The following is a 22,675-nucleotide window of genomic DNA, read 5'->3' as shown; positions in this document are numbered from 1 at the left end:
GTTCAGAGAATGGCTAACTCAGCTACCATCGCTTGACTTCGGCCTCAAGATGGCTTTCTGGAAGCCCTATTGTTTGTGTCGGTCCCCCTGTTGTACTGTTTTCTCTAAATCTTTGTAGTGATGAGATTGTGTCAACGACTGATTTCAGCAAGCTTTCTTAGCTAGGCTAAGCACCGTAACTACACTTGTCATCTTGGGTGATATCCTGGATTGCTCCTAGCCGCTACACGTTCAATCTTCAGTTGTACACAAAGTTTGTGTAGTGGGCAAACCAGCATGGTGAGAGAAGAAAAATAAGGAACTGAGTGTACCTAATACAACTAAAATATTATTGTAGCACTGACTTCTTCTGCCAGTGTCAAGGGGAAAGATTAGCTACACCACAAGTTTGCTGCCTAAGCATTTCTCCATGACGTAATCCACAAAATAAGACTATGAGAAATGTCAGCAAGGTGTACACGCTAGAAATTGTGCTTTTGCAGGGCTACGACACACCCCTGTGTAACTCTGCCATGACACAGCTGTCGGAAGGACAGAAACAGCGAGTTGCGCTTGCACGGGCACTTGTGCGCAAGCCCCCCATTTTGGTCTTGGATGAGGCTACGTCCGCCTTGGATGCTGATGCTGAACAGGTGAGTATTTTTGCTGTCAACTGATTTGTCCTCTTTGACCCTTTAAGTGCCGTGCTCAAGCATGCATATCGGGGAACCTGTGCACACCCCTGGTCAAGCCTGAGTGAAGCCGCATCACACTTTCTGCACACTCCTTGCCTTTCCCAAGAGAATTTGCAAATCTAAAGCGTCCATAAACTGGGTGTGTCATCTACACACAAGTTCTAAAATGGTATGGCTGATTTGGTTTTTGCAGGGCAGATGGCGGCACCAAAGCTTATTTGTCGGTGTTGCTCATCACTCTTGTTTTCCAGCATGCCCAGATGGCACAAAAAGCCTTTGGTTCCTTTTTTAACAATGATGAAATTCAAGAACTTCTTGCGAACTCTGATTATGAGAATCTAGTTGTTGATTAGAAGGCATATTCAAGGGACAGTGACAGAAACAAGGAGGCCATGCTACCTGTGGAACATAATTCTTTTAATTAAAATCAGTGATTACCATTTCTTAATTTTGGTTTGAATTTCCAGATTAACAACCCTCTAAAAGGTTCAGTAGCATATCACCAATAAATAAAATGGGAATTCAAAGCCTGCTGATGTGTTACCGAGGCGGAAATTTAATTTGTGTCACTTTTGGAAAAACCATTGGCAGGCAGTGGGTGGAAATGCCGAAATGCCCAGCAGCCAAAAAAAGGTCAAGCCCCATCCTGTTTTGTAGGAGCACATCACGATTTCTGTGATTTTACAGAACTGTCTTGGATTAGAGCACCTTCACCGTTATGCTTGTGCCTGCTTTTTTAATAATTTCAAAAGACTGCAGCTCGCCCTAAGTGTTTGGTGCTTTGGTCATAGATGGCAGCACCATATTTTGTACGCTGAATGAATCAAAAGAAAATTTTAGTGGCGTCAAAGCTGTGGGTTCTCAAGCGTACTCTTGGGAGAAAGAAGTGACATCACAGTAGTGGAAACAAAACAAAGGGCATTTTACACCTTCTATAAAATAGGTCAGCTAGCTAGCGCATATGAGCGAATGGGAAGGCATCTTCGAGACGGTCCCGCAAAGCACCCTGCCGAGACTGCGTCCCCGGCACCCAAGAGGAGGAGGCTACTTCCTTGTATGTTCGAGTGTCCCTGCCATCAGGTGGCATTAGCAGCGGACCACGCGCCATCTCTTGTACAATTGCCTGACCACCGTTGCCGCTCATGCGATGTGGGAAAGCCGAGTTACAGGAGACACGAGAGTCAAGCGTCCCCACAAAGCATGCATCCAACATGACAAAAAAGAAAATTGCTGTGGGTACATGCTGCAGCAGTTCTAGTTAGTGGCAAACTGCAGTTTTGATCTGAAACGTCAAAAAAAATTTGAATGATGAAGAACCAACCCAAGCTGTTGTCCAAAAATGCAGTTATCATTCTTTGGGAGGTGGTTATTTGTGGCTCTGTGTTGCACTATGTCGTATTGGTGGCTTTCCCCCTTACCGATGTGCTTTACCCACATGTGGGAGCCAACTGGTACTTCAAGTGCCACTTCCTGAAAGACCAGTTCGAAACCACATGCAGTGTCTGTCACTGTCTCTGATTGCAGATGCTGTGACCAGAGGCACAGCATCCTAAATGACAGTGCTTGTGCCTTCAGTCAGAAGCACAGCATCTCAATGACAGCATCTCAAAACGCTAGCTGTCATGAGGAAAGAGTACAAGAATGCTCCCCTTACCACCAAGCCATTGTGCAGTACTGCGCAGTACCATCGCACAGCGGTACCATACCACCGTGTGGTTTTCACCGCTGTGTTAGACTGCATGAGCTTTGGTATCGGCCCATGAAAACAGTTCGGCACTCACAAGAAATCGCTATTAGTTCCCCAAGAAAGCTAAATGCTTCTAGAGCCTTCTAGAGCAGTATTCTGAAATTTTAAAAAGGAAGTGAAGGCAGCTCAATAAAAAACGTTTAAAAATCTTTTTGCCAGTAATAATAAACTGTAAAATGGAAATATTGTCCAAATTTAGCCATATTTTGCTAATCATAATTTTCAGCCAATACATTATGCAGCACAAGATCAGTGTTATGTAGTCCTGAGAGTTGCTAATGGTCAGCAGATGATAATAATTCAATCTGGATCGTTGGACTGTGTAGCAGCAACCATCATTGATTGTGATCAAGAAATCCAATCTGGATTGGCTGCAATCTCGATCGGAGGTGTACATGTTACACCAGTACATGTACACTTTGAGTAATGAATAATTTGAGTTATGTACATGTACATTACTCAAATTGCTATATTTAGGGAGCAATGAAGGAAGGTTATGCTTTAATGTTTATGTTTTATAATATGTAAAGGAGTAAGGAACATGCCAAGTTTCTGGTTTTTAATGCAAACATGTGTTTCATTAAGACGTAATTGTCATCGATGTTAAGAAACCTCTAAAATCTTTTCTACCAAAGTAAAAGATATTTAGTATACAATATTTGTAAAAGTTCAATGCAAATTATGTTTAGCTTCTGAAGTATACCATTGTAGTGAACATGCGTGGAACATTTTCAATATGTTGAATGATTGCATTTTTGACATTGCCAATTTTGGAAATATTTACATTAGTTGTGGTTCCCCAGACTAGTGAACAATAATTCAACTGGGAGTTGAACAGAGCATAGTACTACATGTTGAGATTTGCTTTCAACGGAAGTACCGATCTGCAGCAACAAACTGCACCTGTAATCGTACACTGCGTTTTACACATTTTATTAACATGTCTGTCCCAGTTCAAATGGCAGGAGAATGTGATGCCAAGAACCTTCTGTTCATTTAAAAGCTCAGTTTTCTTTTCACAGTATTTATATTTTCTTGTCACCTTGCTAAGTAATAAATAACATTTACAAGCATAAGTGCTTTATTTCTCGCATAGAATAGTATGTCTTTCTTTGTTGGATTAATTTTAAGGTAATTTTCTTGTGCCAGTTTGTGTAGATTACTCAGGAATTCATTGCAATGTAATATTAACGAATTAGCATCAGTTTTGCAAGAGAGCACGGTGCTGTTGTCCGAATAAATGACGAACTTTGCATGAAGGTCCGGATTTATTAAATTATTTACATACATAATAAGTAAAAGAGGTCCTAACAAACCATCTTGCAATACCCCACAGGAAAGTGATAACAAACTGGGCCGTTATCTTGTACGCATTAAAAAAATTGACGTTCAGTTTCGCCTCACGCATTGTCCAAACTGCACCAATATCGCAGCCCAGGTCAATCTAGGCCATTCGTGTGAGGCGAAGCCGAACATTGGCTTTTCGAATGCGTACACGATAGCGGCCCTGTGCTCTGTTTCCAAGGTATGACTTGCATAATGCTAATTGCTTAATTACCGCGAACACCATAGCATGAGAGTTTGTGAATGAGAGTATTGTCATCTAGTAAGCTGAAATCTTGTGTAAAATATATGAAGAGTCCTAATGTAAACAAGCTTTTGTCAGTGTTAGCTAATATTTTCTCTTTTAAATCTAGTAATGCTGTTTGTTTGTAAGTCCCCTTTCTAAAGCCTTATTATGAATTGTTTAGAGCATTTGTTTGGTCAAAAAACTTCGTAAGACTGGAGCTTTCTTTTTTAATTCTTTTGAAAACATTGGTAGCAGAGAAATTCTTTTGTCCCTGCCCTTGTAAATCATGGAGGCTCTAGCTTTTTTCATTCCATCAGGAAACTTGCCTGACTCAGCAGCTAAATTGGGCACATCTGCCAGAACCAGTGCTATGCATTCCGTGACATATCTTATTGGATTTATTTGCAAATTGGGTCATTCCACGCCAACTGTCCCAACCGTGGCACTCGAGAAAAATAATTTCTCTCAAAAGACGTTAAAAAAATTACACATATATAAGCATTACTTACACTGTGTTTTCCTAAAATATTCTGTGCGGAAAAACGTTTTCACGAAAATTTCACAAAATGGTGGAAAACCAAGTGCAAAAAACAAATACGCCAAAAATGTACTGTTTTGCACATTCTTTCAAAAGTTGCATTTTTGCATTTTCTGAACATTGTTCTTTCATTATAAGACAGTTTCACAAAATAACTGTTTACCCCTTAGCACCGAGGTGAAAATGCACAAATAGCATCTTGGGGAAATTTTTCACAAAAAACGATCAGGGAGGAGAACATGGAATTACTGTTATTGAACTTTCCGTAAAACATACTATTTTCTAAAAGTTTGTCTTCACGAATGTGCAGCGCACAGGCTCTAGAACGAAAGCGTGACTTTGTCAAAAATGTTATTTTGGCCTATGTTTAGACGTTAGTAACACATTAACGTGGTCCATGAAAAAATAAGCAGAAAAGCAGGTATAATTGAGAATTATAACAACTTTTGCCACGAAAATTTTCATAAAAGTAATTGGCGTTTTCATCGAGAAATTTTTTTATTTGGACGCCACCATTGCATCATTTTGATTCACGCTTCGACTCCTAATAGCATGTTGGTGGGGAAATACAATTCAGGTTCGTGCAGATGGTGGCCAGCGTGGTTAGGAACAAAAGTCAAGATCACCAGGAGTTAGTAAGAATTTGAATCTTGCATCTATGCTTACTTAAGGTAGACCAACCTTGTGAACTTCCATGCTACTGGATGTATACATGTGCGGCCGCCTACGCGTGGATTGGTAGAGCGGGCCAAAAATCACTTTCATTTTCTCAGACGACTTTTACAAAAGCAGCCTGAGAAAATGGTTTCCTGTGGTGTGACATCACAAAGGCCCTGTATGCGTGTTCCAACAAAAACTTTGGCAACTACTGTCTATCTGTAGCTGGAAAAATAGTCGAGAGATCACAAAACTAGTGAAATATGCTCAATAAAGCTCCCTATCAACGATGTTCTCCAAATTAATGGTCTGTTTTCACTGGTTTCACGGTGACTGAATGTGCGTCATTCAAGTGATTTCCCATCATCATATGCACAAGTTGCGCCTTTGCACAGTTTCAACGCTTTATCAGAAACTTGATGGAAGGTGTAGCAAGCTTGTTCTGTATTACTTGTTTTGTTATTGCTTGAGTATATCACATAGCAATGCATCGAGTTAGTATACTAACTCTAGAGGAAAAGCTGGGTGAAAATGTGACAACCACAACGCCACCGCCATGTTGTTACTTCAAATTTTTGTAACACTAAAAATATTCAAAATATGATGCAAAAACAAGCATTTGCACGTAGCATGTACGTAGCAAGGACTGTGTGTCAATAAACTTAAAGAATAATAAACTGAAACTGAAATTTAATTTCATATAATTTTCAGAAAGATCTGATGGCTATTTATAAAATTTTGACGTAAAACTTACTACAAAACATACCGCCCGTGTTGTTTATGTGTTCTCTCCCGCTGTGCCCGTCTTTATTTGCGGTCGATATGATATGCTGTAAAACTTACGGTGTCTGAAAGAATGTGTTTGCAGATGCCTGAACTAGATGGTGCCACTATATGGCGCCACTATACTGAGGGAGGCTCAGGCACATGTTGATTGCACATCTCGTCTGAATCTCATCTCTTCGTCTATGCTTTCTTTCTTCTAGAGTTGGTTATATTAACTATACGGGGCAGTGGTTGGCTATATGAGATGAAATTGTACCTGCACTACTAATGCTATTGTCAAAATTAGTGATGAAAAGGTCCAGAGCAGTGCAGGTAGTTACTGCAATATAATAATAATAATAATGTACTAATGTAATAATAATGTTACTGTAGCACTAAAGAAGCCAGATGAGGAAATTCTGTTATTGAGGTTGAAAGCATTATTGTTATTTTCTAAAGCATTTATGTTTAAAAAACCTTCACAGATAAAGCAATAATAATTCATGTTTACAAACTCAGATAAGTTGTTTAGGAAATCTGAGTCGAGGTACACTTCCGCTTGTTGGGTGCAACATAATGGATAGGACTTCAGTTTTGTCTCTCAAGGTTACTATCTCATAGTCATTGGCTGTGACTCTGGAATCTGTTACAACTTCATATTTTCGGCACTTTGCATTGTGTATTGCGACGCTACCTCCGCGCTTACTTTGACAATTTTTGTGAAACAATTTGTAGCCATACAAACTTAACATTTGGCAGCCATCATAATACCAACTTTCAGAAATCAATATATCAATAAATCTGAAAGAACATTCATAAAAAAAAAACAAATCTGGCCTTCTTTGTTGGCCACTGAATAAGCATTGAGATGTAAAGCAGATGTATGAAATGCATTTGAGAGGTCAACATTGTAGGGTAATACAAATTCAAAATATTTCATATTGGATTATTTGTCTAAGCATGCTTATGACACCAATCAGGATCCATAACATATTTTAGGGAGATCCTCTTCGTGTTCAATCCTCGTAGGTGATGAGTGTTCAGACTGCCCTGCAAAGACCTTGCCGTCATAAGACCTAATCGACTTCCAGTTATGCTGACGCTTTCTTCCAACAGTCATTCCAAGAAGTTGCTTCAGTGAGGGGCACAAGTGCTCATTTACATATACTGGTTCCGAGTTGTCTAGCCCAATGTATGTCAGTAATCCTCATGGTTTTAGCCTTCTTTAATGCGGCATCCTTCTTAGCTTGGTATTTAAACTGAATTACGTTGTTGCTCCTGTCTGAAGGTCTGGTTGGTGCACAGTGTCATGCATCAATGTCATTTGCTGATATTTCTTCTTTCACGGCCTGGCCAATTTGAGAAACAATGTTGAAAACATCTTCATTGTCATGACTACTAACTGCCTGTATTTTAAAATTCTTCTTACTAGAATACTGCTCTGACTGCACAAGCCATCTTTCTAGTTGTTGTGTCTTGCATTTGAGACTGACATATTTTGCCTGTGGTTCCTCATTGTCTGGGTCTAAACCCGCCGTGGTTGCTCAGTGGCTATGGTGTTGTGCTGCTGAGCACGAGGTCGCGGGATCGAATCCCGGCCACAGCGGCCGCATTTCGATGGGCGCGAAATGCGAAAACACCCATGTACTTAGATTTAGGTGCACGCTAAAGAACCCCAGGTGGTCGAAATTTCCGGAGTCCTCCACTACGGCGTGCCTCATAATCAGAAAGTGGTTTTGGCACGTGAAACCCCATAATTTAATTTTTGTCTGGGTCTAATTTACTCTTTTCCTTCTGCTCAAGAGTTAGCTTTTGTTTTATTTCTTTAGTCGTTCGGTACGCATACTTGAGACCTTAAGCAAGGTTTCCTTGTTAAATTTTTATTTTTTCTTAGTTCATTCCATAAATCTCATTCCGCAGCCCCAGGAAAGCTTTCCATTTTTGTTTATATTCTTCCTTTAGACGTGCAAATTCACCCTTTATGTCTTCAGACAATTCTTTCAATTTAGACATGTCTTTAAACATTTAAGCAAACACACTAAGAAGAAAAGAATTTGCGATAATATCTAGAGCTGTGCTTGGCAGCAGCAACTAAAGGAATCAAATGCTGTAAAAGAGCACGAACCTGCAGTGGAAGAGCAGAAAGGGCGCTTAGCGTCGTTTCAAGTGCGCTGCCACTGCCAAGTGGACTTCTCTCTAAAGGACCCTGATTTGGCCCGTGGCAAGGAGTGCAAATGATCGTTCCAGGCTGTCTGTGCCTTATTTTGGTTTTATGAGCCACAGGCCTGGATTCAAAACACATTTGCCAATTTGTTCATCTTGTGACAACAATAACAATGACAATTCTTATTTTCACTGTCGCATAACCACAATCATTTTTCATTTTTTTGCTTCTGCTACCTGCCACAGCAGCTTAGTGGCTATGGTGTCATGCTGCTGAGCTCAAAGCCGCAGATTCGATCCTGGCCACGTTTCATTGGGGGGGTGAAATGCAAGAACACTTGTGTACTTATATTTTCATGCGTGGTAAGGAATTCCAGGTGGTCATAATTAATCCGGAGTCCCTCTCTACCACGTGCCTCATAATCATATTGTGGTTTTGGCATGTAAAACCCCCAAATTAGATTAATTAGTTTGATTAGCTTGCTTCTTCCCTTCTCCCACCTACCACAGTGGCTATGGCATTCTGCTGATGAATATGAGGATGCGGGTTCAATTCCCAGCCGCAGCGACTGCATCTCAATAGGAGTGTTGGTCAAAATTAGTCCAAAGCCCTCCACTGCGGTGTTACTCATAACCCATTGTGCAGTTTCAGGACATTAAACTCCACTATTTAATTTAATTCCCTTCTCCCAGTGCAAAGTAACTGGCTAGAGTCAGCTGTAGGCTAAGCTCTCTGCCTGTTGCTGTAAATAAACATTCCTTCTCTCCCCCTTGGAGAGCACAGCTTAGATTATTTTGTTGTAGCACAAACTGAACAAGGACAACAGAAAGGCACATCTGACACACGCAGCGCTAACTTTCAACAACAGATTTATTTCCTGTTCTCGTCGCTATATATACACCCTCGAAACATCATACAGCACGTGTAAAATTTCAGTAAAAATGAACAAAAAAAATTAACTGGGAACCAAACTTGGAAACTGGGAAATTTTTACTCATGCTGTATGACGTTTTGAGGGTGTATATATAGCGATGAGAACGGGAAATAAATCTGTTGTTGAAAGTTAGCGCTGTGTGTGCGAGATGTTCCTTTCTGTTTTCCTTGTTCAGCTTGTGCTACAACAAGCCCCCTATAGCTATCCTCATCCACAGCTTAGACTTCTTTTGCTCTTTTTTTTTTCTCAACAAACTGCCTTTAACTTTTTCAGCCAGCTCTAACTGCATTTGTAAAGCACTTCACCAGCAATGTGTGAAGGTACGGCACAGCAGCTTCTTTCACGTGCCAAGTGGGAATGCGCATGCAGCCCTCGTTGCAATGTGTGATTGTGATGACAGTCAGAAATGTTTTGTTTGAAAGGCCTCTACTGCATGCCTGCCTTGGGATAGCGTGTGTTTAAACAAAACCCAGGCATGTCAGCCAACTGATATCAGGCTACCATTGCACACTGCTTCCGCTGTTCTGCAATCTGCTGTCTATTCTGTTCACCTCTGCTTTATCAACTTGTACTTTTCTCTTTTAATTTGTAGCTCAAAGGTATTCATAATATCTGAATGGCATCTTTTCTAGCTTTTTTATGTTGAACATATTTCCTGTGATTCACTAGTCATTCCTCATTTCTGGGTGCCTGCGTTGACGGCTTAGCAATTATGGCATTCTGGTGCTCAGCGTGACGGAGTAGGTTTGATTCCCAGCAAGAACAGTCGCATTCTGATTGGTACAAAATGTAAAAATGGTTGCATACTTAGACTTAGGTGCATGTTAAAGGGCACCAAGTTGTCAAAATTAATCCAGAGCTGGACAGGGTTGTGAGTTGAGCTTGTTGGTAGGTTATTGGGAAGGTGTTCAGTGTAGTGCAACAATTTCATGAATACAGAGTAAGAATTTGTTCAGGTAATGTTTCTGAATTTGACAAAGGTACTTCGACATTGCTGAGGCGTCGACACATGAAGCCTGACCACCTCTCATTGCAGTTTGGTAATGATGATATGTAACCGTTAATTGCAATTATTTTTCTGGAGATGAGCATTAAACAAATACGAGCCAAGTTGCCAGCCCATGCATTCAATCTCTATGTCTGTTTAATTTAATGGTCACTCACACTTTTGAAAAAGTCCACTTTATGAAGAAAAAAAGAAAAAGACAGCATAAATGTGATCATGAGTATAATGAGCTCACTTTGACATGATATTTTGTTCAGAACGTAATTAATATGTCATCTCAGTGAGGTTTAGATACTTTCCTTGGTGACAGCCGTCACAGGTCAATAAAATTAAAATGCAGAACCATTTCCTTGATTGGCAGGTTGAAAAATGCAAGTTATCAAGATGCTGGCTCTCAGCTTGAATGATGTGGGTTCAGTTCCTGCAGCTGCCATAGTATTTATTTCTTTATACTCAGCATTTCGTCTCTTACAATTAGGCAATTTCTGGGAAAAAAATAAGGTTGACACTATTTCACCTTTACTGTCCGGAAAAGATGGGACAAAAATACACTTGCCTGCATTCATGAGAGGGCACACAGCACACTTCACCAAAAATTACGATTAGCATCTACCATCTACCATAATACCATCTACCAATTATTGAAACACTGCTATTATCTTGTGGTTCTGGTAGTTTCAATTCCTCGTGACTCTGGTTCCTTGTCACTTGGCACTCCTCATTTCTGGGTACTTGCGTTGACGGCTTAGCAATTATGGCATTCTGGTGCTTAGCATGAGGGAGTAGGTTCGATTCCCAGCAAGAACAGTTGCATTCTGATTGGTACAGAATGTAAAAATGGCTCCATGCTTAGACTTAGGTGCATGTTAAAGAGCACCAGGTTGTTAAAATTAATCCAGAGCTGGACAGGGTTGTGATTTGAGCTTGTTGGTAGGTCATTGGGAAGGTGTTCAGTGTAGTGCAACTATTACACAAATGCAGAGGAAGAATGGGAAGCACACGCACAACATTCTTGAAAGTTAGCACTGTGTATACGTCCTGTTTTTCCTCTGTGTCCATCTATTCGTTTTGCTACACAAAACATCTTTGTGATAAACCAGAGTCATCCACTACTCTGTCTTTCATCGCCTGTGTGCTGCTCTTTGATGCTAAGCCCCATGATTCAATTTGATTGGATTTGGTTTGATTCGTTCCAGGCTGTCTTGGAAGCAGTAAAAAATAGCCTGGGGGATCGTGCCTGCATCTTCGTGAGTCACCGCCTGTCTGCTATCAAGGTGGCGGACCGCATCGCAGTCATGGACCATGGTACTATCATGGAGCAGGGAACGCACGCGCAGCTTATGCAGATGCAGGGCGTGTATCACAGGCTTGTAGAGAAAAGCCTAATTTTAGCATGACACACCGAAAAGCGTGCACACACTAACATAGATTATGTGTTTCATCAACAGCCATCGGTCATCATCATTATTGTCTGTAAAGGAAGGGCACCATATTGCCATTCGTATTGCCACCAGAGGCCCTATACGAAAGCTTGACTCTTTACTGCGTTGCATTTTCTGAGACAACCAAGACTTGTAGAAGCTCCATGCTACTCACATTTATTCCCACTGTGCAAATGTTGTGTTGTGCACTCCACTCAGTGACAATCTAAGAATTCAATGCGAATGCTGCCCTCAAAACCACTGCAACTGCCCTCCATGCTGCTGCACTCCATGCCGCTTCATTCCATGGCGTATTTCCCGGGAGATGCTGATGCTGAAAAAAAGAAATTCACATATGCTACAAAATCACATAAATGGGCAAACATAATTGGCTGGCGCATTTACACAAATGTCTTTAGTGTTGAACAGTTCTGTATTTGCCACCGCATTCTGTGGTTTTCACCCACTTATACATTTAAGGTTTCTGGTAAGTAGCTGGAGCTGTGGGGCATCACGTAGCATGGAACTCTGTGGCAGAATTTCTCTCACTGGGTCATCTGTGCACCTCGAGAAAGGAGACACACAGCACCATTGTATGTTTGTTTCCGACTGGGGGATGCACTTAACACAATATGATCTTTGGCTTCTTTTACAGACACAAATGACTTCAACACTCTATGTGGTCAGACGAACTTGTTCTCGGCCTAGTTGGTATTTGCTGCGAGACACCATTGCCACTTAAAGGATGCACACAAAAACACAGGCACTAAGGAAAACAATCACGAACGACAGAGCCACTGTCATAATTATTTCCTTTCATGTTTGTGTTCTTGTGCACATGCTTTTAGCAGCAGTGATGTCTCGCTTCATTGTAATCGATGGTCAGAGGCCTCCAAGCTGAAGAACCAGCCAGCTTTTATAAGCACAATGTTACCTTATGAAGCTGCAGTCTTGCAGGTTCTCAGACTTGCTGACTGTATGGAGGGTGGCAAGGGCCTAACAGAACCTCAGTTAGAGTTGATCGCTTTCTTAAGGTGGTTCGGAAGGAAGGCATCAGTAATGTATGCATAGCAGAAAGCTTGGCAATGTCTTCTACACTTATGCTCAGCACCTCCAGGACCTGCAGAAACAAAGACGATGTAGGAGAGAATTTACAGATCACGTAATAATGTGTGCAGAAATAGGGTATGTTGAAATGTGTCATGACTTGCGTGTATAGATTTACATGGCCACATACCTAACATCTGATGCTACTTTTAAGAACTTGGTATGGAATAAGTTATGTACACATTCTTGTCATTAGTTACTCTTGATGCATCCTGTTAAATTTTCAACAACACATTCTGTTCACCGTCTTGGTAGGCACAGAGAATGTAAATTTGTCTTGCAATGTACTTATGCTGACCACAAGCTTTTACGCCTCTTTATGGATAATTCTCTCGCTTCTATCAAATCTTGAAAAGGAGACTGTACTCGTCATTTAAGGTCTTGTTGATGTAACCCCACATTGCATGATACCATAGTGATACCATAGTCCATGTTTCACAAATGTGTTCAATCGCAAGAATTAGCAGCCTTAAGTGAGTTAAGAGACAAACAGTATGTAGGTACAATGAAACCTCATTAAACCGTAGTTGGCCGGAGCTCAGAAAAAGTACATACTAAATGGTAGTACTCGTTAACCAAAATAGTATGAGATCACCCACTCACCTGTCAAAAACGGAACTCGGAGAGACTGAGATGAAAGGGCAGAAACATGCAGTATTTATTCACTTCGCACAACAAAAGTCTCTTATTTTCGTTTGATGCCGCAGCGGCCTAGCAGTGACGGCAGTGGCTTACAACTTACTGATGCTGCGAGCCAGCTTTTCAGCCAGCCCCCTCTTCTCGGCAAACACTCGCATGGCAGATTTCTCGTTGGCATTGCATATTCTCCGTGCAAGGGCATGGTGTGCTGCAGAAGTCACGGGCCGCCTTTTTAATTGCAGGGTGTTGTTCTAGTCATGACAATTGCATTCATGAGGCTGGCATAACGTGCAACTTCTGCCACTGTTGGGCCTGAATCGCCCGTGCTGTTGCATTCCATGTCATCCTCATCACTGTCATTAGGCAACCTTTTGGCAACAACAGAGGCAACGATGGCAAAAAGTCAAACCTCATAGCCGACATCTGTTCGCGGTCGCAGCAGCGCTGCCGAGCAACTTCTTCGCATTCCAAATGCCACAAACTGTAGTCAACGGTAGATCCTTACCGTGTGCCAGCGCCCACTTCTTCGTGCCATATTCGATAGCACAAACAATGTCCAATTTTTCTTCTACACTGAGCACTCAGGTGTTTTTTATTCGAGCTTCAGCATGACGCGAGTCCTAGCTTACACAACGCCACAACTCTCTGGCACGGCGCCGAAATGAAGTTGATGTTGATGTAGCTTCAGGGCCTCGGAGGCCCTTATTCTGATCTCTGAGGCTTATTGTTCTGCCGGGATGGGGACGACGTACTGCCAGAATTGCAAAACGAAAAGTGGAAACACTATGTGTTAACCATTGCATATGCAATAAGCTGGTATGGTTCGTGTGGATACAAAACGTGTTATGTTCAATGGTTGCTGAGGCAGGGATTTGACTTTACTACTTTTAAAACGAAGCTACTGTATAAGTGGGTATGGTTTAATGAGGTTTTACTGTACAGCCTTTGTCTAAAGTATATCAGTGCCTTCATCATATATGTCATTCAGGTGTGTGGTGCGGTTATTGTGGTGCTTCTGACACTGCAGACCTCTTAGTGGTGAGTACAAAAGTTATTTTCATTCCCTAGGGAATTGGAACTTATGGTATATCACAGGAATTTCCTTAACCAGTCTGTAGTAATCCTGGCGGTTGCAAACTGCAGGCAACATAGGCTGTATATTTTTGACAAAAACTGTACACAGTCACTCGCTCAGTGGTTCACCATATTCACGGTGGTACCAGAGGTGTAACATAGTTATGTCTGAATTATAGTTTATAACCAGACACTTTATTTTGTTGCCTTGTGCTTGTGTTATTCCTCCCAGAACATAAGATGACAGCTTCTGCATGTTTCTCAATCCGATACCGGGACTGCTGCATGACAATACGATCTCATACGATTCTTCAAAAGCAAATTGCAGTGGAATCACATGGATACGATCTTCACGAAAACCGGAAAATAAAACGTATCATCCGGAAATCGTATTATGCAAAGCAACCTTCAAAAAATATGAAAATAGGCATACTCAATGACATACTCAATAGCAAAGGTTCATGTGGCGTCAGTGATACTGCTCCGCATAATACGTTATATGGAGGGGCATTGCTGAACGTCACACAACCCACAGCAACGCACTTTTATTCAGCAACGTTGAAATAGCTCATCAGTTTGCATTGAACTTTCTTCTTTTCGATAACCGTAACAAAGTTCTTCTGGAACTTAAAAAAAAAGAATCCGACTTTTTTACACTCAGCGGAACAGTGGCACACCACCAATCGGTATGGCCGCACTGCCACAGCAGCATTTTACTGCTAGCAATGGGACGTGTGTTTTTTCTCCAGTGTGGCGGGAGCTTGAAACATTGTCCTTGGGTCATTGGGATGTTATTTAAGCTAGTACACTGGAATGTAAAGCTATGAGTTTTAGAAATACCAGTAAAAGCCCACATCTGCAGTCGTATTATCCAATTTCAGGTGAAAACTTCATCGCAATAACCATAGGAAAAATATATTGCTCCTATGGGACATTGACCGGGAGAAAAAAAAAACGTATTGTCCTGAAAAATGTATTAGGCAGAATTGTATCAACAATATTGCACTTGTAATGAAGAAGAAGAGCACAAGAACAAGGCCAGCCAGATCGTCTCTTCCATGCCTGCTGTGCAACCAGTGGGCCAGCCGGATCGCCAGTGCTTGGCACGAGTGTGAGCCGTTCGGGCAACCAGCTGTTCCTGCTCTGTGTCACCTGCCTCCTCGGTTCCTACAGTCCGCTTCCTACAGCCCTGATGGCTCTTCGCGACGAAGCACTTGGCCATGTTCAGCCTCTTGATGACATGTTTATAACCGACGTGCCGGATGCTTCGTATGCAGAGCTCACTGACTTCTGTGCACTTTCCACTTCTGCTCCGCCATCACCTGACTTATTCACACCTTTCATTGCCGATGACCTTACTTCCGAGCAGCGCTCCCAGCTTCTTCACCTGCTTGCCCAGTTCCGCTCTTCTTTTGATGTTGCTCAGCCTACTCTGGGTCGCTCGTCAACCGTCAGCCACCACATCGACACTGGCTCCAACGCGCCATTGCGGCAGCGCCCTTACCGCGTATCCGCCAAGGAGCATCAGGTGATCAGTGAGCACGTGGACGACATGCTTCAGCGCAGCGTCATTCGACCTTCCAATAGCCCGTGGGCATCACCGGTGGTTCTTGTCACAAAAAAAGATGGTTCCATTCGGTTCTGCGTCAATTATCACCGTCTTAATAAGATAATGCGCAAAGACGTCTACCCTCTACCACGCATTGACGATGCTCTGGACAGCTTGCAAGGCGCTAAATTCTTCTCTTTGTTGGATTTACGCTCGGGCTACTGGCAGGTCCCGATGTCAGCAGTTGATCGCCCTAAAACTGCATTCATTAGGCCAGATGGTTTATACCAATTTAATGTGATGCCATTCGGCCTATGCAATGCGCCTGCTACCTTTGAACAAATGATGGACAATATCTTGCGCGGCCTAAAATGGAGCACGTGTTTGTGCTATCTCGACGACATCGTTGTGCTCGCCCCTGATTTCAGCACGCATCTTCTTTGCCTTAGGCAAGTGTTGACGTCCTTGACCAACGCAGGCCTGCAACTGAACCTTAAAAAGTGCCAGTTCGCCGCGTGCAAGCTCATGATTCTAGGTCACGTCGTATCACAAGACGGCATTTGCCCCGACCCATCAAAACTTCGCGCCGTGGCAGAATTTCCGAAACCTAAGACACTCAAAGAACTCCGCGCCTTCATTGGCCTCTGTTCCTACTTCAGACGCTTTGTTCGCAATTTTGCCTCGATAATATCACCTCTGACACAACTCTTAAGTGGCGCCAACGACCTATCCTCCTGGTCTCCTGCATGCGACACCGCGTTCGTGACCTTACGCCGTCTCCTGACGTCTCCGCCTATACTGCAACACTACGACCCCACCGCCCCAACTGAAGTGCATACCGACGCCAGTGGTATTGGCCTTGGCGCTGTCCTTGCGCAACGCAAGTCTGGCTACTCCGAGTACGTCGTTGCTTACGCCAGTCGTGCGCTGACCAAAGCGGAACGCAATTACAGCGTCACAGAAAAAGAATGTCTGGCCATCGTTTGGGCACTCGGGAAGTTTCACCCCTATTTATACGGCAGGCCTTTCAATGTGGTTACTGACCATCACGCCCTCTGTTGGTTATCCTCTTTAAAAGACCCGGCTGGATGCCTTGCCCGCTGGGCTCTGCGCATTCAAGAATACGACATACACGTCATATACTGCTCAGGTCGCAAGCACACTGACGCTGACGCTCTGTCCCGCTCTCCGCTGCCAGCCGACATAGCCTCCCTCTCCACCATTGAGGCGGTATCCTCGGTCGACATCGACACCTTCGCATCAGAGCAGCGCAAGGATCCTTTGGTGGCCTCTCTTTTGGATCTCCTTTCTGGCTCGCCTGCATCTCCCGCTCCCTGCGTCGCCAGGCTGTCCATTTTGCTGTCCGGGATAACCTCTTGTATCGACGCAACTACCAGCCCGATGGTTGCAAGTGGCTCCTGGTTATCCCTAGGACTTTGCGTTCCGACATGTGCGCGTCTTTCCATACTGACCCACAATGTGCACACGCGGGCGTTTTGAAGACGTATGAGCGCCTGCGGCAACGTTACTACTGGTGAGGAATGTTTACTTTTGTCCAAAAGTTTGTCCGCTCGTGCCCGCAATGCCAACGCCGCAAATCTCCGCCTCATCCGGCCCACGGTTTATTACAGCCGCTTCCGTGCCCTGCTCGTGCCTTCGACCGTGTGGGAATTGACCTGTACGGGCCGCTACCACTAACACCCGCTGGAAAACGATGGATTATTGTCGCAGTTGATCACCTTACACGCTATGCCGAAACCGCTGCTCTACCTGCAGCGACCGCCAGTGACGTTGCATCCTTTCTGCTCCATCGTTTCATTCTTCGTCATGGCCCACCTCGGGAGCTGCTGAGTGATAGAGGCCGTGTGTTTCTGTCGCAGGTAGTTGAAGCTCTGCTTGCTCAATGCTGCATAGTCCAGCAGACCACCACGGCGTACCATCCTCAAACTAACGGACTTGCAGAGCGTTTCAATCGCACCCTTGGTGATATGCTTGCCATGTACGTTTCATCGGAGCATACAGACTGGAACATCATCCTCCCATTTGTCACGTACGCATATAATACGGCTACACAAAGTACCACAGGATTTTCTCCATACTTTCTTCTCTACGGTCGTGATCCTTCCCATACCATCGATACGCTTTTGCCTTATACAACAGATGCGTCAGAATGTGCTCCCATTTCAGCCGTTGCCCGATACGCCGAGGAATGCCGTCAATTAGCCCGAAAATTCACCTCCGCTGACCAACAATGACAAAAAGCCAATCGTGATGGCAACACTACGAATCCGAACTTCGCTTCCGGCACCCTTGTCTTGTTTTCCGTGCCTTCTACCACACCTAGACTTTCGACAAAACTTCTCTCTCAGTATGATGGACCATACCGCATCGTCGAACGTACCTCTCCGGTCAACTATGTCATAGAGCCGCTTACATCGACATCCGACAAGCGCCGCTGTGGACGGGATGTTGTTCACGTGCGCCGCCTGAAACAATTCTATGACCCCCTCGTCTCCACGTCGTAAGTCGCCAGGATGGCTCCGCTTTTGCACCGGGGCTAATTGTAATGAAGCAGAAGAGCACAAGAACAAGGCCAGCCAGATCGTCTCTTCCATGCCTGCTGTGCAACCAGTGGGCTAGCCGGATCGCCAGTGCTTGGCATGAGTGTGAGCCGTTCGGGCAACCAGCTGTTTCTGCTCTGCGTCACCTGCCTCCTCGGTTACGAAGAGACGTTACCCTCGGAACTGTTCAGTGCACCCATTACACACTGTGTACAGTTAAGCCTCAATATAACGAAGTCAGTAAAAATTTTCAATTTGCTTTGTTATATCAAAATTTCGTTATATTGAAATTTCACCTTTTTTGCAAATAAGTATAGTTGCCGATGGAGTTTTATTACGCAGAAGGGGCTGCAAAATTTTCTGAATTATCAGGCATTTATAAAAAGCAAATTTGAATGAGAAAAAAAGATATTGTTGAATTTGAGAGCAGGCAACAAGAGATATAGTTTAAGGCTTTGTTGACGATATCTTCACATCGGCAGTGTGAAGCAAAGCCAGCCACACTTTTGCGTTCACTCCACCCTCGGGGCTGGTAGTGTCCCCAGCAGTGGGACCATGCTATCACCCCATCCGTCGTTTTGCTCACGCTGTTACCATTATGAGTGCATACCAACTCGCCCAACTTTCCAGTTTAATATCATAAAGATTGCTGGCAGCGAAGAGCGAATGCTTCGTCTGCCTCTCCCTTCAATGTGTCCGCAAAACTCGAGGTTGCGCAAGCTCCACTAATGAATGTGCGGGAAGACAGCACACACGATGCCATGCCATCACGGCATGCCCACTCTTTGCACGCACGGCAGAGAACCTCTAAAACAGGGTGCACAGCGCTGCTTATATGCTCAGCCACACTGACAGCCGTGCGCAGCCACGACCATCCTAGAAAAAGAGACACATGTCAACTTGCCCCCCACTGCTCCCCGCCCCTCCCCTCATGTGTGCTTGTACGTGTTACCAAGAGCTCGCTTGGCACGATCTTTTTGATCCCCTTGCTCGTGCAGGAAGACAGTGCTCATCAAGCCACCATCCTTCTTAGCTCACCCTCGCGCGCTTTTGCTCGCACCCGACACATACAGCATACAGGACACAATATGATCTTACCACACTTGGACTTTATACGGAACATGACACTGCTCCACTTCAGCGGTCACTCTTGGCTGTGCAGCGCACAATTTGAGAGGTGTGTTCGCAAGCAGCCGCTTGTAATTCAACTATTTGATCATCTACATCAGTGAGAGTTTCCATTTGTTGTCTTGATTTTTGCAGCAGCAGAGAAATTTCGTTATATTGAAATCACGTATAACCACATTTTGTATGTTGAGGTTCTATATGCACAGTGTCATATGGACAAGAAGCTGCAAAAAGTTGCATGCATTGTTATATAAAGAATTTTGTTATTTAAAGTTTGTTATGTCAAGGTTTAACTGTAACAGAAAAAAGGTAAACAGCAAGATAAAACCAAGACGTTGCTGTACTGCAGGAGAACCATGTCAGATGGTAACACTAAATGTCAGTGCTAAACCACACATTTGTTGCAGTGCAGTGAAGTACAACTTGCAAGAGTTTTTGCAGTGGCAGTTTAAAAAACGAAAGCAATGATCTTGTGTCGCCCTATGCCTTTAACACCTGTCTCCACTTTCCCTCCTCCCGTGATCTCCAAACTTCCAGCCTTCATCACTGGGCCGCCCTATTTCTGATTCAAGTTTATTGACGACACTTACAAAAGGCACGTTGAAGGCCTTCTTGGCGAGAAAGCTGTGTGCTTACAGCTTTCTCGACAAAAATAAAAGGCATCTGTGGCCATATTGTGCGAGGATTCCCTTTCTTCGATTCAATACATTTCTCATCGCCTGTTGCAGCTAGCGTCCAATACTGGCAGTAACAAAGGCTTGGCATCATTCCATCCATGACATAGGAGTAAAAGGAATGGGAAATGAAAAGCAGCTAATGATGTAAGAGCAAAAAAAATGGGAAAGAAAAAGAATTTTTGTATAATACAACCCCTTGTCACAGCAGCACTTGAGCTTTATACGAAGCACACATCGCATCTAAAGGTCAAGGAAATGTGCATAGTGTACATGCAGGTTGCCGGTTTCACTGTTTTCTTAGTGCCAACACAGTACCTTGTCAATTTGCTCTGCAGTGTTGTAGCTGAGGAACGTGCATTATACATACCATACTTCACCAGTTTTCTGCGCAAGTGACACGTGCTTGTTGTGACACATAATGTTGTCAAGCATGTCTGTGACATTGCACATTGGGTACTCGCTTGCTCATGGTTGCAAGGCACCACCTTTCATGATTTGCTTTTGTTTGATATGACCAGAATGACTGTGCAAGGATTTATTGTGGCACTGTTGATTGTATTGTGGCACAGTTCCACTGCGTACCCATGAACAAAGTGCATGCACCATGTAACTGTACACAAGTTCTGTATGCGTGTGACCATTCTATCTTTTTGAAGTCAACCTTGCATTGAAAAATCGTACAATGTGGTTGACTCAGTAACATATATGTCAATACAAAATCGTAAAAAAGAATTCTACTTAAGTTATGTATTTCGGAGATGTGAATAAAGTTGTGTGTTATAAAGGTTTGCTTGTCTTGCTGTGATCCAAGGATATCTCAGGTTTCATAACCTTCTTTTGCCAAAACACACATATTAGATTTCTTCATACGCCTCTTGATACGTGGTGACATGTGTCATTACTTTCAAGGAGGTGTTAAAATCAATTTCTGAAGGGTCAGCCCCCTCAGCTTCTTACCAGCAGAGGTGAAGCCAGCTCTTGCCCCTTACTTCACCTCTCAAAGAGAGCTGCACCAGTCAGCCTTTTCACAGTTCACATTCTTGCTCATTGAGTGTAATTGCTAGAATAATTGAACATAAACGCTTGTTTCTGGCTAAAATAATACTCCTGGCTGAGTGACCTTTAGCTTATTTTAGCTTATCTGCCACAACATGTTCCACGGCCTTCAAGTTTATGCCTAAATATCAGTGACGCAAAGATAGACATCGAGCATCATCCTCAAAGTGAAACTACCTAGCCACTTTAAGGGAGGACGCAGCTTCTGCATTGCGAAAAATGGCCAACAAATTGATTTTTTGAAAATCTGATTTTCAGTTTCTATAACTGTTTCTTAAGTCTGATTCCGAAATATCCTGTCAACCACGTAAAATTGCTCTAAAAATTGGTTTTGTCAGCCAAGGTGGCGAATAATTTCGCGGAAATCGAGCAAGAACAGCATTTTTCAAGCTACAATATCTCCGGAACGGCGCAACTGAGCAGTGCCATCTTGGTCTCGTTGAAAAACGCACTTCTCCGTCTTCAAATCTACCGATTCAGCTATCTCCTCCATTCAGAAACAAGCACACAAAAAGTAAATGACCGAAGGTTGTGCCGGAGTCTGCGATTAGCCGCGCCCGCCAAGTGACTCCAGCTCAGTTCACCATTGATTGGTCCGGCTCTCGCGTTGTCTGCTCGGCTGTTTGCACCTCTCGAATCTACTCGCCGTAATCTAGACTACGCACACATGCGACTAAGCAGATCGAGTGTCGACTCCTCGAACCCGCGGCTAGTTATTCCGCGCGTCAGCGCCTCGAACTGCGCGACTAAGCACATCGAGTGTCGACTCCTCGAGGAGCCCGTGGCTAGGCATTTCGCGCATCAGCACCTCGAACTGTGCGACTAAGCACATTGAGTGTCGAGTCCTCGAGAGGCGCGCGGCTAGGTATTCCGCGCGTCGGTGCCTCGAACTGCGCGACTAAGCAAATCGAGTGTCGACTCCTCGAGGAGCCCGCGGCTAGGCATTTCGCGCATCGGCGCCTCTCACTGCGCGACTAAGCACATCGAATGTCGACTCCTCGAGGAGCCCGTGGCTAGGCATTTCGCGCGTCAGCACCTCGAACTGTGCGACTAAGCACATTGAGTGTCGAGTCCTCGAGAAACGCGTAGCTAGGTATTCCGCGCGTCGGCGCCTCTCACTGCGCGACTAAGCACATCGAGTGTCGACTCCTTGAGCCCGCGGCTAGGTGTATCGCGCGTCAGCACCTCGGACTGCGCGGCTAGGTATTTCGCCCGTATGCACCTCGAACTGTGCGACTAGGTATTACGCGCGTCAGCACCTCGCACTGCGCGGCTATAACCACATCGAGTGTCGACTCCTCGAGTCCGCAGCTAGCATTTCGAGTGTCGGCACCTCGCACTGTGCGGCTAGGTATTCCGCGCGTCGGCGCCTCGGACTGCGCGGCTAGGTATTTCGCGCGTCGGCACC

The 22,675-nt window shown here is 44.0% G+C and overlaps 1 protein-coding gene across 2 annotated transcripts in view; it reads left to right on the top strand.

The window, feature by feature from the left end:
• The window catches only part of LOC142576155 (ATP-dependent translocase ABCB1-like), a 221,568-nt gene that overhangs the window by 179,176 nt on the left and 19,717 nt on the right, over positions 1-22,675 (top strand). For both annotated transcript variants that reach the window (XM_075686122.1, XM_075686123.1), the window contains exons 26-27: positions 483-632; positions 11,252-11,360. In XM_075686122.1, the coding sequence (XP_075542237.1) occupies positions 483-632; positions 11,252-11,360 (259 nt within the window). The remainder of the gene's footprint in view (positions 1-482; positions 633-11,251; positions 11,361-22,675) is intronic.

The sequence above is a fragment of the Dermacentor variabilis genome, chromosome 3 (genome assembly GCF_050947875.1).
Source record: "Dermacentor variabilis isolate Ectoservices chromosome 3, ASM5094787v1, whole genome shotgun sequence".
Lineage (NCBI taxonomy): Eukaryota > Metazoa > Arthropoda > Arachnida > Ixodida > Ixodidae > Dermacentor > Dermacentor variabilis.
Note: the sequence above shows the minus strand (reverse complement) of the source record. Positions and strands in the feature narration are given on the sequence as shown.